The sequence below is a fragment of the Rhinatrema bivittatum genome, chromosome 5 (assembly GCF_901001135.1).
Source record: "Rhinatrema bivittatum chromosome 5, aRhiBiv1.1, whole genome shotgun sequence".
Taxonomy (NCBI): domain Eukaryota; kingdom Metazoa; phylum Chordata; class Amphibia; order Gymnophiona; family Rhinatrematidae; genus Rhinatrema; species Rhinatrema bivittatum.
The window spans coordinates 99,319,103-99,334,343 of record NC_042619.1 but is presented as its reverse complement, the minus strand read 5'-3'; the positions used below and the strand labels follow the sequence as shown (position 1 = coordinate 99,334,343).

The window sequence follows — 15,241 nt, the reverse complement described above, 5'->3', positions numbered from 1 at the left end:
AGTTACAGGATGCCTGGCAGAGCCAGGATACGGGGGGGCCATGCTGGAAGGCCACAGGGGACTGCAAGACACGAGGCTGGGACCGGGACAGAGAGGTACTGAGAACAGGCCACAGTGTAAGCCGCTGGGTCAGTGACAGGTTACACTAGATGCAGCTGTAAAACTGCTCTCTGCCCACTGGTCTGTATTCTCCCCTTGAGCACCCAAAGTATCATATCACTAAGCAAGCACTCAATCCCCTGCCCTCATTTCTTCGGCTACCCCTCACTTACCCTTACCACTGCACTCTGTCTGTTACAAGTATATTTAAATTCTATCATAGTTTTGATTTCCACTATCTAGTGCTTTTTTTTTTGGATAAAAAGTTCAGTAACACTCCTATATTTTCTATTTCAACCAAACACCACCCACCCAATTTTCTCATTCCCTTATCCTCGTTCTCTCAAACCTCCTGCACACTCAATCCTCTTTAACCTCCTTCTTCTCTCTCAATGCCATCCCACACTATCAGACCAACATCCGATCCTTCTTCAATCCTCCATCCTCTGTCAAACCCCGTCCTTCCTGATCCACTCTCTTTCACCCATCCTCTCATTCTCAACCACCACATCCTCTGCTTGACCCTCTCACACCCCTATTTCCTCATTTAAGCAACACCCTCATTTGATCCTCTCTCAACCCTCATCTCTGCACTGACATGCTAAAGAACAAATTCCACATTCAGTGACCTATAAGCAAGGCCATATTCAGCAACTCTCAAACAAGCTGCATTTAAGAACGAACATAAGAAATTGCCATACTGGGTCAGACCAATGGTCCATCAAGCCCAGCATCCTGTTTCCAACAGTGGCCAATCCAGGCTACAAGTACCTGGCAAGTACCCAAACACTAACTAGATCCCATGCTAATGATGCCAGTAATAGCAGTGGCTATTCTCTAAGCCTAAGACAACTTGATTAATAGCAGGTAATGGACTTCTCCTCCATGAACTTAGCCAAATCTTTTTTAAACCCAGCTACACTAACCACATCCTCTGGCAACAAATTCCAGAGCTTTATTGTGCGTTGAGTGAAAAAGAATTTTTTCCAATTAGTTTTAAATGTGCCTCTTGCAAACTTCATGGAATGCTCCCTAGTCCTTCTATTATCCTAAAGAGTAAATAACTGATTCACATTTATCCGTTCTAGACCTCCCATGATTTTAAAGACCTCTATTGTATCCCTGCTCAGCAGGCTCTTCTCCAAGCTGAACAGCCCTAACCTCTTTAGCCTTTCCTCATAGGGGAGCTGTTCCATCCCCTTTATCATTTTGGTCGCCCTTCTCTATGCCTTCTTCATTGCAACTATATCTTTTTTGAGATGCGGCGACCAGAACTGTACACAGTACTCAAGGTGCAGTCTCACCATGGAGCGATACAGAGGCATTATGACATTTTCTGTTTTATTAACCATTCCCTTCCTAATAATTCCTAAAATTCTGTTTGCTTTTGTGACTGCTGCAGCACACTGAGCTCTCGATTTCAATGCATTATCCACTATGATGCCTAGATCTTTTTCCTGGGTGGTAGCTCCTAATATGGAACCTAATATCGTGTAACTACAGCATGGATTATTTTTCCCTATATGCATCACTTTGCACTTGGTCACATTAAATTCCATCTGCCATCTGGATGCCTAGTCTTCCAGTCTCGCAAGTTCTTTCTGCAATTTATTACAATCCACTTGTGATTTAACTACTCTGAATAATTTTGTATCATCTGCAAATTTAATTACATCACTTGTCATATTCCTTTCCAGATCATTTATAAATGTATTGAAAAGCACCAGTTCAAATACAGATCCCTGAGGCACTCCACTGTTTACCCTTTTCCACTGAGAAAACTGGCCATTTAATCCTATTCTGTTTCCTGTCTTTCAACCAGTTTGTAATCCACAAAAGGAAATCGCCTCCTATCCTATGACTTTTTAGTTTCCTTAGAAGCCTCTCATCAGGAACTTTGTCAAATGCCTTCTGAAAATCCAAATACACTACATCTACTAGCTCACCTTTATCCACGTTTATTAACCCCGTCCAAAAAATGAAGCAGATTTGTGAGGCAAGACTTGCCTTGGAGTGTTCCATTAAACCATATCTTTCTATATGCTCTGTAATTTTGATCTTTAGAATTGTTTCCACTATTTTTCCCAGCACTGAAGTCAGGCTCACTGGTCTATAGTTTCCTGGATCACCCCTGGAGCCCTTTTTAAATATTGGGGTTTCACTGGCCACCCTCCAGTCTTCAGGTACAATAGATGATTTTAATGATAGGTTACACATTTTAACTAAGAGAGCTGAAATTTCATTTTTTAGTTCTTTTAGAACCCTGGGGTGTATACTATCAGCTCCAGGTGATTTGCTATTCTTTAGCTTGTCAATCTGATTGTGCATCTTCCAGGTTCACAGTGATTTGGTTCAGTTCATATGAATCATCATCCTTGAAAATCATCTCTGGAACCGGTATCTCCCCAATATCCTCATTAGTAAACATAGAAGCAAAGAATTCATTTAGTCTTTCTATACACTCTCTTTTCCATTTTCTTCTACTGTGTAAGCAGCGCCCCCTTTCTGCTGGGAGACAGAGGGCAGGATACAGCCATGTATATCTAATGTGATGAGTCATGTTACTGAATTTATTTATATGAATTTGGCTTGTTTCCTTCTGCTGGCCAGAATGATTTATTTCTTGGTCTTAGAAATGTCAGAGATGATGATATAGATTAAATGTTCACAAGCCACTACAAAAAATTTAAGCTATTAGCATATTAGTCTGTAAATGTTTGCTTACCTATATTGGTTTGACTTGATGTTCCATTTTTTTGGTACTCCTGTGATAGAAAAACAGCACAGAGATTAAATATTTTACTCCATTAGCCCTAGCAGAATTACAATGTAATCATAAGAAATAAGAAAAAGGAAAATAAAACATTGCTATACTGTAATTAGGTTTATGTATTTATAAAATGTATAGTCTGCCAATCCACAGATCTCAGCAGGTTACAAAATACATACAGAGTATTAAAAAAAACATAACTTAATACAATATAATGTAAGCAACACTTTGCAGACACACATAGGAAATAGTACCTGTGTAAAAATAGAATAAAATAAAAGTTTTACAATCTATATAAACAGATTTAGAAAATAAAAATAAATTATTGTTCTTTCCTTGGAGTGGGGAAAAAGGATTTTAAATAACAGGGTGGGAGAAGGCAGGAGAACCTGAAAGGAGAAATTACTACTTATCTGATAATTTTGTTTTCCTTAATGTAGACAGATGGATTCGAGACCAATTGGTTATGCACCTCTACCAGCAAATGGAGAGAGAGCAAACTGACATCACAGTATACATACTCCTGCAGTGACATCAGCCTGCCAGTATTCTCTTCAAAAGCAACTGTGGACAGACTAGCAAAAAACATGATTAAAAACCATGTCTGCACTCAACCAACAAGAAACACTAAACTCAGGCAAGAATGTATGAATACTAGTCTAGGGACTGGATGAGCACTTACCAGTAATCCTCTGGAACACATAAGCACACAAGACCACCATAACACAATGATTCAGAAGCCATGTAGACAGATGGATTCAGGACCAGTGGGATGTACCTATGCTACTCCCGAATAGGGTGGGAGGCTGCCCTCGGTCAAAGTCTGTGTCCTCCCGGACCTGCACATCTAGACGATAGTACTTGGAAAAGGTGTAAAAGGAGGACCAAATCGCAGCTCTGCAAATGTCGACAGGAGACAACAATATAAGCTCCACCCATGACACTGCCTGAGCCCTAGTGGAATGAGCCCTAACCTGAGTAGGCAATGGCTTTTCAGCAGCCACATATGCAGCTGTGACCACCTCCTTAATCCAGCAAGCTATTGAAGCCCACGAAGCTAATTTGCCCTGTTTTCCTCCACCATGAAGGACAAACAGACGATCCGTCTTTCAGAAAAATTTAGAAACCTCCAGATACCTCTCGACATGTCTCTTGACATCCAAGGAACACAACAGACAATATTCCTCAGCATCTCTTTCTTTATCCAAGGATGGCAAGGAAATGGCTTGATTCAAGTGAAAATCCAAGACCGCCTTAGGCAAAAATTAAGGAAGAGTACGCAGCTGTATCACTTCTGGAATCACCCGAAGGAATGGCTCCCAGCAAGACAAGGCCTGCAGCTCAGAAATCTGATGCACAGAACATACTGCCGCAAGAAAAAATGTTTTCAAGGTCAGTAGCTGCAATGAAAGGCCCCTTAGTAGCCAAAATGTAGGACCCACCAAGAAATCCAACACCAGATTAAGACTCCACAAAGGAACCAGTAACATAGGGGAGGACGAAGATGTTTCACTCCCCTCAAGAAGCGGGCCACATCAGGATAAGACAACAAGGATTCACCATTCACCTGAACCCTGAAACAGGTAAAGAATTAAGGACCAATCCTTTATTCAACCCATCCTGCAAGAATTCCAAAATGAGCAGGATCTTAACTGAACCTCAATCTTCACACCAAGCCTCAAACACACAACAAATCTGCACATAGGCTAAGGAAGTGGAGAACTTTTGCGCTCGAAGCAAGATGGCAATCACGGCAGCAAAATATCCATGCTTCAACAGGTGAGCCCTCTCAAGGGCCATACCATAAGACAAAACCGAGTTGCATCTTCGTGAAGGACAGGCCCCTGCTTGCAACAGATTCCTGTGCGGTGGAAGATGGAGGGGGGTGTCTACCAGGAGTCTTCGCAAATCTCCATTCCATGGTCTCCTGGGCCAATCTAGTGCCACCATTCCCCTGTGGTCTTCAACCTTCCGAACTATTCTGCCCAACATGGGCCATGGGAGAAAGACATACAGCAGCTTGTCTTGCAGCCAGGCCTGCAGAAGAGCATCGATACCCTGCGTCTGAAGAATCGATGAACTTTCGTATTGCAAGAAGTCGCCAGCAGGTCTAGAAAGGGAAGGCTCCAGCGATCCACCATCAGCTGAAACGCCTCATCCAACAATACCCATTCTCCGGAGTCCAGACTCTCTGCTGTGAAAATCTGCTCTTATACTGTTTCTTCCTGCAATGTGAGATGCCAAAATGTCCTGAAGATGCATTCCCGCCCATTTCATAAGTTGGTTACCACTCAACCCTGCAATCTGTCGCTGAACTGCAAACACGCCACCCAGGCTTCCAGGTGATTGATGTTCCAGAGAGATTCCTCTGTATTCCAGCGTTCTTGCGCAGATGGTTCCTGACAGTGAGCTCCTCAATCTTGGAGGCTCCATCTGTCGTGAGCACCAACCAGTCTGTCAATGTCAGGAAGACTCCCCTTCTCAGGCGATCCACTTGCAGCCACCACTGGAGGTGAGAGCAGACTTTCAACAGCAGGTGAAGCCGAATCAAATAGTTCTGAGACTGCAGGTTCCAACAAGACAGCAGAGAGTGCTGAAGTGGACGTATATGAACCCTTGCTCACAGCACCACTTCCAGGGTTGCCGCCATCAAACCAAGCACCTATAGATAGGACCATACTATTGGGCATATAGTGTTCACCAAGAAATGCACTTGGGTCATCAACTTCTGAATATGAGCTTCTGGCAGAAAAACTTTGCCCTGCTTCATCTCAAACTGCACACCTAGATGCTCCAACGACTGAGTAGGCTAAAGACTGCTCTTGGCCATGTTTACCACCCAGCCAAGGTCCTGCAACAGGGATATTAACTTGCGGATCAGCAGACGGCTCTCTTCGAGAGACTTGGCCGAATCAACCAGTCGTCTAAATATGGGTGTAAATCCTCTCTCAGCACTGCCGTCACTACCACCATAACATTGGAAAAGGTTCTGGGAGCGGTGGCTAGACAAAAAGGCAGCAGCCGAAACTGATAATGGCATCCCATCACTGCAAAGCGCAGAAAATGCTGGTGTTCCAATCGGATAGGAATATGGAGGTATGCCTTGGACAGATTCAAGGAAGTCAGGAATTCCCCAGACTGTACAGCCATTATCACTGAGTGCACTGTCTCCATGAGAAAATGAGTCACCCACAAATGATGGTTGACCCCTTGGAGATCCAGAATGGGACGAAAAGGAGCCCTCCTTCCTGGGCACAACAAAATGAATGGAATATCTCCCCGTATTTTCTTGAGATGTGGTACCAGAGGAGAGAGAAAGGGAATGGTGAATAAAACGGAAAATGTCATAATGCCTCTGTATCGCTCCATGCAGAGACCACACCTTGAATACTGTGTACAATTCTGGTCGACGCATCTGAAAAAAAATATAATTGCGATGGAGAAGGTACAGAGAAGAGCTACCAAAATGATAAGGGGAATGGAACAGCTCCCCAATGAGGAAAGACTAAAGAGGTTAGGACTTTTCAGCTTGGAGAAGAGACGGCTGAGGGGGGATATGATAGAGGTGTTTAAAATCATGAGAGGTCTAGAACGGGTAGATGTGAATCGGTTATTTACTCTTTTGGATAGTAGAAAGACTAGGGGGCACTCCATGAAGTTAGCATGGGGCACATTTAAAACTAATCGGAGAAGTTCTTTTTTACTCAATGCACAATTAAACTCTGGAATTTGTTTGCCAGAGGATGTGGTGCCGCCTTGCGCACCGGCACGCTTATTTTGCATAGGCCGCTTATTTTGCATAGACCACCGGCGCGCACAGAGCCCCGGGACGCGCGTAGGTCCCGGGGTTTTTGGAAGGGGGCGTGTCGGGGGCGAAACCGGATGACGCGGCGTTTCGGGGGCGAGACGCAGCGTTTCGGGGGCGGGGCCGGGGGCGTGGTGCTGGCCCGGGGGCGTGGTCCAGGCCTCCGGAACCAGCCCCCGGGGTGGAAGACGGCGCGCCAGCAGTCCGCTGGCGCGCTTAGATTTACGTCTGCTTCTCGCAGGCGTAAATCTAGGGACAAAGGTAAGGGGGGGTTTAGATAGGGCTGGGGGGGGTGGGTTAGGTAGGGGAAGGGAGGGAAGGTGATGGGAGGGCGAAAGAAAGTTCCCTCCGAGTCCGCTCCAATTTCGGAGCGGCCTCGGAGGGAACGGAGGCAGGCTGCGCGGCTCGGCGCACGCAGGCTGCCCAAAATCGGCAGCCTTGCGCGCCGAGCCGCGCCAATCCAGGATTTTAGAGGATACGCGCGACTATGCGCGTATCTTATAAAATCCAGCGTACTTTTGTTTGCGCCTGCTGCGCAAACAAAAGTACGCGATCGCGCTTTTTAAAAAATCTACCCCTTAGAGAACAGCCACTGCCATTAGCAATGGTAACATGGAATAGACTTAGTTTTGGGTACTTGCCAGGTTTCTTATGGCCTGGATTGGCCACTGTTGGAAACAGGATGTTGGGCTTGATCGACCCTTGGTCTGACCCAGTATGGCATTTTCTTATGTTCTTATGTCTGAGGATCTGGTCTGACAAGGGTTGAGGACTGCGCTTGAAGGAAGGATTGTAATCCCTGAAAAAATTCTACCCAAGAACCACAGCTGGAACCACAGCTCTCAGACTGAGGAACCTTGACAGAGTAGACTCCACCGCCTGCTTCTTCTGCGGGGAGTGGCAGGGAGACACCATGAACACATCCTGAGGAACACTGTGAAATTCCCAACTCATATCCTTCTCGTATCATTCCAGGATCCACTGGTCTGATATGATCTGAACCCACCTCTGGTAAAAGAGAGAGAGGTGTCCCCCTATCTCCTGTTCCCAGGGTTGGGTCGGCAAGCCTTCATTGGGAGGCTCTGGAGGTTCCACTACCTGAGTCCCCACCCTGTTTATGCTGTCTGGGATGAAAGGACTGAGACCTGCCAAAAGGCAGAGTCCTCTGAAAGCTGGTTCCTCTGTAGGGACGAAAATACTTGGAACCACTTAGACAACCCCTCATACCAAAGGGGCACTTTAACTGCTTCTTATCTTCCGGAAACCGAGGAACCGAAGATTCGCCCCACTTACTGGCCAGCTTCTCCAACTCACTTCCAAATAAGAGTGAGCCTTTAAAGGGCAAATTCATAAGGTTAGTCTTGGAGGTCGCATCGGCCAACCAATTCCTCAGCCATAACTGTCACCTGGCCACTGTTATAGAAGACATTCCTCTGGATGAGATGAGAGCCAAATTGCAGCCCACATCTGCTATAAAGGTGGCAGCGGGTTCCATATCTGCCTTGGAATTCACCATAGAGTCGTCAACCTCTTGAGAGAGAAGCAAACAAGAGCGAGCCACCGGGGAACAACAGGAAGCTATCTGCAATGTCATTGCCACTGCTTCAAATGCTTGTTTAAAGATGGCCTCAATTCTCCTATCATGCACATCCTTCAAGGCTGCTCCTTCCTCCACAGGGATAGTCGTCCATTTAGAAATTGCACAGATAAGTGTATCCACTTTCAGAAAACGCAGGTGCTCTCTCACCACTGGATCCAGGGGATATAGGCCTTCCAAGGCCCCAAACCCCTTTAAAATTTGCCTTCAGGGGCATCCCATTCAAGATCAATCAATTCTTGAATGGCCTACATAACCAGGAAAAAACAAGAGGCTTTATGCAAAAAAAAATAAAAAATTAGATTTTTCTTTGGTTCAGACAAGGAATCCACCCCAGGGACTCCAGCATCTTCAATGTCTGGGAGATCAGGGCCAGCACTTCATCTCTATGAAAGAATTGCAACATAGTCCTATAAACAGACTGGAAGATTGGGGCAATCCAAATGGCAGATGAAATTTAATTGTGGACAAGTGCAAGGTGTTGCATATAGGGAAAAATAACCCTTGCTGTAGTTATACAATGTTAGGTTCCATATTAGGAGCTTCCACCCAGGAAAAAGATCTAGGCATCATAGTGGGTAATACTTTAAAATCATCGGCTCAGTGTGCTGCAGCAGTCAAAAAAGCAAACAAAGTTAGGAATTATTAGGAAGGGAATGGTTAACAAAACGAAAAATGTCATAATGCCTCTGTATCACTCCATGGTGAGACCGCATCTTGAATACTGTGTACAATTCTGGTCGCCGCATCTTAAAAAAAATATAGTTGCGATGGAAATGGTACAGAGAAGGGCAACCAAAATGATAAAGGGGATGGAACAGCTCCCCTATGAGGAAAGGCTGAAGAGGTTAGGACTGTTCAGCTTGGAGAAGAGACGGCTGAGGGGGGATATGATAGAGGTCTTTAAGATCATGAGAGGTCTTGAATGAATATATGTGAATCAGTTATTTACCCTTTCGGATAATAGGAGGACTAGGGGGCATTCCATGAAGTTAGCAAGTAGCACATTTAAGACTAATCGGAGAAAATTCTTTTTCACTCAACGCACAATTAAGCTCTGGAATTTGCTGCCAGAGGATGTGACTAGTGCAGTTATTTATTTAAATATGTATTTATTTATTTATTTTTATATGCCGATGTTCGAACTAGTAAATCACATCAGTTTACAAGAAATAAACAGAAATGTTTTCAAGCAATGAACATGGATGGTTTACAGAGGTATCTTACCATAAAGTCTAGGTAGTAATGAACATAACACAGTTGGTAGTGTATATGGGGGTGGAGTGAATTGGTTGTGATAGCATTTTTTATTTAGGAGACTTAATGGGGAAGGGAGTAAGCAACCTTATAAACAATTTAACTGGGTTCAAAAAAGGTTTGGATAAATTCTTGGAGGAGAAGTCCATTAACTGCTATTAATCAAGTTTACTTAGGGAATAGCCACTACTATTAATTGCATCAGTAGCATGGGATCTTCTTGGTGTTTGGGTAATTGCCAGGTTCTTGTGGCCTGGTTTGGCCTCTGTTGGAAACAGGATGCTGGGCTTGATGGACCCTTGGTCTGACCAGCATGGCAATTTCTTATGTTCTTATGGTTCTAATCCTAGGGGGATTTCCCTATCCTCTAGAGAATCAGATCTGCCTCATCATCAGTGCCCTTTGGCTTCTTGTCAGGAACATCTGCAGCTTGAGGTGTACTTTGGCGCTTAAATGTAGAGCCAGAGGAGAGAGGGGCCACTGTCTGAGGAATCTGATCTGACAGGATTGGATGGGGTTGAGGACTGCGCTTGCAGGAAGGATTGTAATCCCTGAAAACATTCTACCCAAGAAAAGGTAGAAGATCCATATAAGAACATAAGAAAATGCCATACTGGGTCAGACCAAGGGTCCCATCAAGCCCAGCATCCTGTTTCCAACAGTGGCCAATCCAGGCCATAAGAACCTGGCAAGTACCAAAACTAAGTCTATTCCATGTAACCATTGCTAATGGCCAGTGGCTATTCTCTAAGTGAACTTAATAGCAGGTAATGGAACTTCTCCTCCAAGAACTTATCCAATCCTTTTTTAAACACGCTATACTAACTGCACTAACCACATTCCTCTGGCAACAAATTCCAGAGTTTAATTGTGCGTTGAGTAAAAAAGAACTTTCTCCGATTAGTTTTAGATGTGCCCCATGCTAACTTCATGGAGTGTCCCCTAGTCTTTCTACTATCCGAAAGAGTAATAACCGATTCACATCTACCCGTTCTAGACCTCTCATGATTTGAAACACCTCTATCATATCCCCCCCTCAGTCGTCTCTTCTCCAAACTGAAAAGTCCTACCTCTTTAGTCTTTCCTCATAGGGGAGTTGTTCCATTCCCCTTATCATTTTGGGAGCCCTTCTCTGTACCTTCTCCATCGCAATTTTTATCTTTTTTGAGATGCGGCGACCAGAAATGTACACAGTATTCAAGGTTCGCGGTCTCACCATGGAGCGATACAGAGGCATTATGACATTTTCCGTTTTATTCACCATTCCTTTCTAATATTCCAACATTCTGTTTGCTTTTTTGACTGCCGCAGCCACACTGCACCGACACATCTGGTATTACTGCAAGTGCCAGGAGGCACTTGTGCAGTGCCCAATGAGCTGCCATCCCCTGCTGACCAGTCAAGGAAGTTCCAATATCGGGCGTTCCTCCTGACACATCTTTATACATAAGCTCATCAGACTGGGAAGAACCAGGCTTAGTAAAATCAGAGGAAGGTAATTCTCCCTGAGCTCTAAACAGCGCTGGCAGAAGTTAGAGGGCATACCAGGCTGTATATGACAGGCAGTGCACAGGGCAAGGCGCTTAGGTTTCTTAGCTATAGCCACCATTTTTTTTTTTCATTTTTGTGCGATTAAAATTTTAGGCATCCAGGGGTTAGGCATTCAAAGTTTGGGCACTGCAATGCTAGGCATCCCAACTTAAGCACACACAAACACAGCCAATTAGGGCACCCAGAAGAAGAGCGCATCCAAATCGGACGTCGCTATAACTTGCACATCCAAAAACCTGAACACACAACTTGGATGCAGTGCCAGAAACCTCGCAGAACTGACATTCAGAAGAGGGCAGCCAAACGTATATGCAAAAGTGTGCGAAAACACTGTCGCAGCCTACCACATGGCGCAGCAGAAAAGCCTCAGAGTGGGGCCTAACCAAAAGAGGCTGCTCAACCCGCCAGGCTCCCGCCATCCCCAAATCTCCCTTGGGTTGGAACAAAAGTTGGAATGGCACTTACATGTGCTAAGCCCTTCCCAGCTGAGTACAAAGAGGATCTCCAGCTGTGGGGGGAGAGGGTATATGCCGTCACCACTGCACTCAACTTCCTGCACCCGCTGCCTTTAAGGTATTAATCAATTATACTTAGGGAATAGCCACTGCTATTAATTGCATCAGTAGCATGGGTTCTTCTTAGTGTTTGGGTAATTGCCAGGTTCTTGTGGCCTGGTTTTGGCCTCTGTTGGAAACAGGATGCTGGGCTGGATGGACCCTTGGTGTGACCCAGCATGGCAATTTCTTATCTTCTTATGTACAATCAGCTAAGTCCATACCGGCAGCTATCGTACCAAGGCATACATCTGAGGGACCATGGAAATCACCTCAGGAATTCTCAACTGGGTGGGGGTTCATCTGGTATCACTGCAGGAGAGTGGGGCAATCAATTTTCCTTTCAGTATTCTCCTTCTTAAAACTGAAGCAATCCCCAGAAGGGAGATGCACGGTCACCATCTGCTGGAGACAGAGAATACTGGCAGGCTGATCTCACTGTAGGAGTATATATACTGTGATGTCAGTTTGTTCCATCTGCTGGTAGAGGTGCCTAAATTACTGGTCCTAAGTCCATCTGTCTACAAGCTAGGAAACATCTTATTTTCCTGGTCTATATTTCTTGACGAGATTATAAATGTTAAGATTTTGCCTGTTCCACAGGCTCTCCATGCCCTGCGTCTACCTGCAATGATGTCTGCCCACCAGCAGAAGCCTCCAGTGTGCTCTGTTCCAAACTACCCAAGCCATCTCTTCACTGACTACCCTGTCCTTGTCTGGTCATTTGTACCCTACCCAGTCCTGTCTGTTCCAGTATCCTGCCTACAGCTCCCTGTTTGTTCCAGTATACTAACACAGCACCCTCTCCTGCCCAGGCCTTTCCATCCATTTCCTTGTCCCAGTTCCTGCTTAGTGTCTGGTCCAGTACCCTGCCTTGCTGGTATCTCTCCTCGGCTGTGCTCACTACCTTGCCTTATCTCTATCTATCGAGCCCTGGTCCTTGTTCTGCGTCCAGCTCCTGTATCAAGCTTGACTTCATCCAGCTCCTGTACCAAGCCTTGCCTGCACTCCGTGTCCAAGCATCCAGCTAGTGCCTGTGTCCAGCCTTGTTCTGTAGTACTGACTCACTATAATGTATTGTCGCTGCCGCAGAGACCTATTAGACCCAGAACCCATGGGCTCAACCTGCGGGTAAGGAGGCTGGTTAGGCGGAAGACCGGTCCTAGTCCTGCCCAGCATCCTGCTACGCAGTCCTGTACTGTTCCTGGGGCGATGTACCCCAGCAGAGAGACCCTGACAGTAAACTCTGTGGAACAAGGACTCAGAGGTATACCAAGGAACAAGGACTCAGAAGTATACCAAGGAACAAGGACTCAGAGGTATACCAAGGAACAAGGACTCAGAGGTACACCAAGGAACAAGGACTCAGAGGTACACCAAGGAACAAGGACTCAGAGGTACACCAAGGACTCAGAGGTATACCAAGGGTCTTTGGTGTCCGGGAGCCAATGCATTTATGTTGCCTCCTCTGCGTCCCTCCCCGAATCCTCCTTGTAAAAATGCTTGCAGTCACAGAAAAATCACATTAATACAAACCCTAAAAAAGAAATTGTGAGCTGCCTATGAGGCGAAAGCTTCCCTGCCTGAAGATAGCCACCAAAAGAGTTTCTTTTGCCCCTTCCCTGTATGGTACTGCAAGCAAACTAAAACAGTCTCTGATAAAGAATGAGACCAAGAGCCAAGGAGTGTGATGTAAAATTTCTAAATTCTTCCAAATTTTCCCTGCACTGTAAAAAAAATAAAAATAAAAAAAAATAGTATTATTCAGATACACTTTTCCAAAAAGACAAAGAAAATCAAATTCTTCCCACTTTCTATCAAGGAGCAATAGCAGTCCTACGCTCTCAGCCCCCAGCAGTCTTACTCCATCTCCCCACCCAATCCCCCTCAATCTTGCTCCCTCTCCCCTCCCAGAACCCAGCAGTCTTGCTTGCCAGCTCCTTCTTCACCCAGTCCCCAGACCCATACACAGTACAACAATGCAGAAACAGAAATGTCACCATTCCTCATAAAACAAATTCAAGAAATATAAATCATCATAATAGTAAACCATACTAATAAAACAATATTCAAATCAGCTGACAGGGGCATCTATAAATAAGGATAAAAAAAATTGTAAACATTTTTCAGTCTCACTCATGCACCCCTCTTCCCTTCCCTCTCAGTCACTCACTCCCTCCCTCCCACTCACCTTCCCTCAGTCAATCACCATTCTCAATCACTTGCCCCCACCCCTTTCCTCTCAGTCACTCATCTCCTCCCTTCCACTTGTCCTGCACCACTCTGCTCCTGGACGGGATGGGATCTCCCGGCCACCACTGGCAGGATTAGTGATAGCAATTTACTGCCCTGTGTGAACAATTACTGTGCTGCCCTCCTTGTTCTTTTTTTTTTTTAAACATAACAATACCTCACCTCAGTAAACATGCAGAATACTGATGTATCCTCACCAAATACAGAATAGAGACCATAAAGTATAAATAAAACATGTAGCCAGAAACTAAGCTGGAAACTGCAACAAGCCAGACTCTGTATGTAATGCAGCAATGGAGAAACAAACATCACCAGTCCTCATAAATCCTTGATCAAACAATAAAATTAATCTTATTAGTAACACCATACTCATAAAAAAAGATTTCCAACAAGCTAAGGAATAGATAACAATCCAATAATTAAGAATTCATCCAAATTTTAAAAAACAGCAATGGAATCTTTCAAAATGGCAGACACAAACACACCCCTGAGGCAGATTCCCATTCATACATACACACACCAAGGAAGGTTTCCATTTATACACACACACCCAGGCAGGCTCTGATTCATTCATTTCATTCGCACACAAAACATACCCCATCGGAAGAAGATATGGGAGCCCTTTCTGCTGCTCCTCCTTGTCTGCTCAAGGAGTCGAATCTCGTGGGGCTAGCACTTCCTCTATGCTGATCTCATGCATCACGACATCAGTGTACAGTAGTACTAGCTGCATATAGTTTGGATACTGAACACTGGCAGAAAGAAGCAGGAGAACACGATCCCTCTTCACACGGGCCTCCTCTTCTTCTGCTGGCCATGGCACGGGGTCCACCGGGGACCTCGCAGGCCTCTTCCTCTTCTCGACCACCACCACCCTCCCTACCACACACACACACACACACACACCTCTGGCAAGATAACTTTAAATCTAACTGGTGGGTAATTCAAAAGATATCCAGTTAGCTTTAAGTTACTCAGCTACAGTTAGCCAGATAATATTAAGCAAGGATATTCAGTGTAACATTTATCCAAATTAATATCCTGGACAAGTTATTCGGTTAACTGTAGCCGGATAACTTGTCCGCTCACCAGCTTACTGAATATTACCCTCAATTCATCTTATGTCATGGGATCTTTGTTGCAGACCATGCACTATTTTGGAACCCCTTCTCTGGGCCGTCTTCATGCTTTCTATATCCTTTCATAGCTATGGCCTCCTAAACTGAACACAATACTCCAGATGAGATCTCCTCACAACCTGTTCAGAGGCCATTATTAACCCCCTTTGTTTTAGTAAGGGAACTGAAACACTGTCTTTTTCACATGCACCATCATCATAGATTTCTGGAACAACA

General features: G+C 45.0%; 1 protein-coding gene across 3 annotated transcripts in view; it reads right to left on the bottom strand.

The window, feature by feature from the left end:
* Positions 1-15,241, bottom strand: part of B3GLCT (beta 3-glucosyltransferase) — a 196,331-nt gene that overhangs the window by 168,491 nt on the left and 12,599 nt on the right. For all 3 annotated transcript variants that reach the window (XM_029602651.1, XM_029602652.1, XM_029602653.1), the window contains exon 3: positions 2,825-2,864. In XM_029602651.1, coding sequence (XP_029458511.1) covers positions 2,825-2,864 — 40 coding nt within the window. The remainder of the gene's footprint in view (positions 1-2,824; positions 2,865-15,241) is intronic.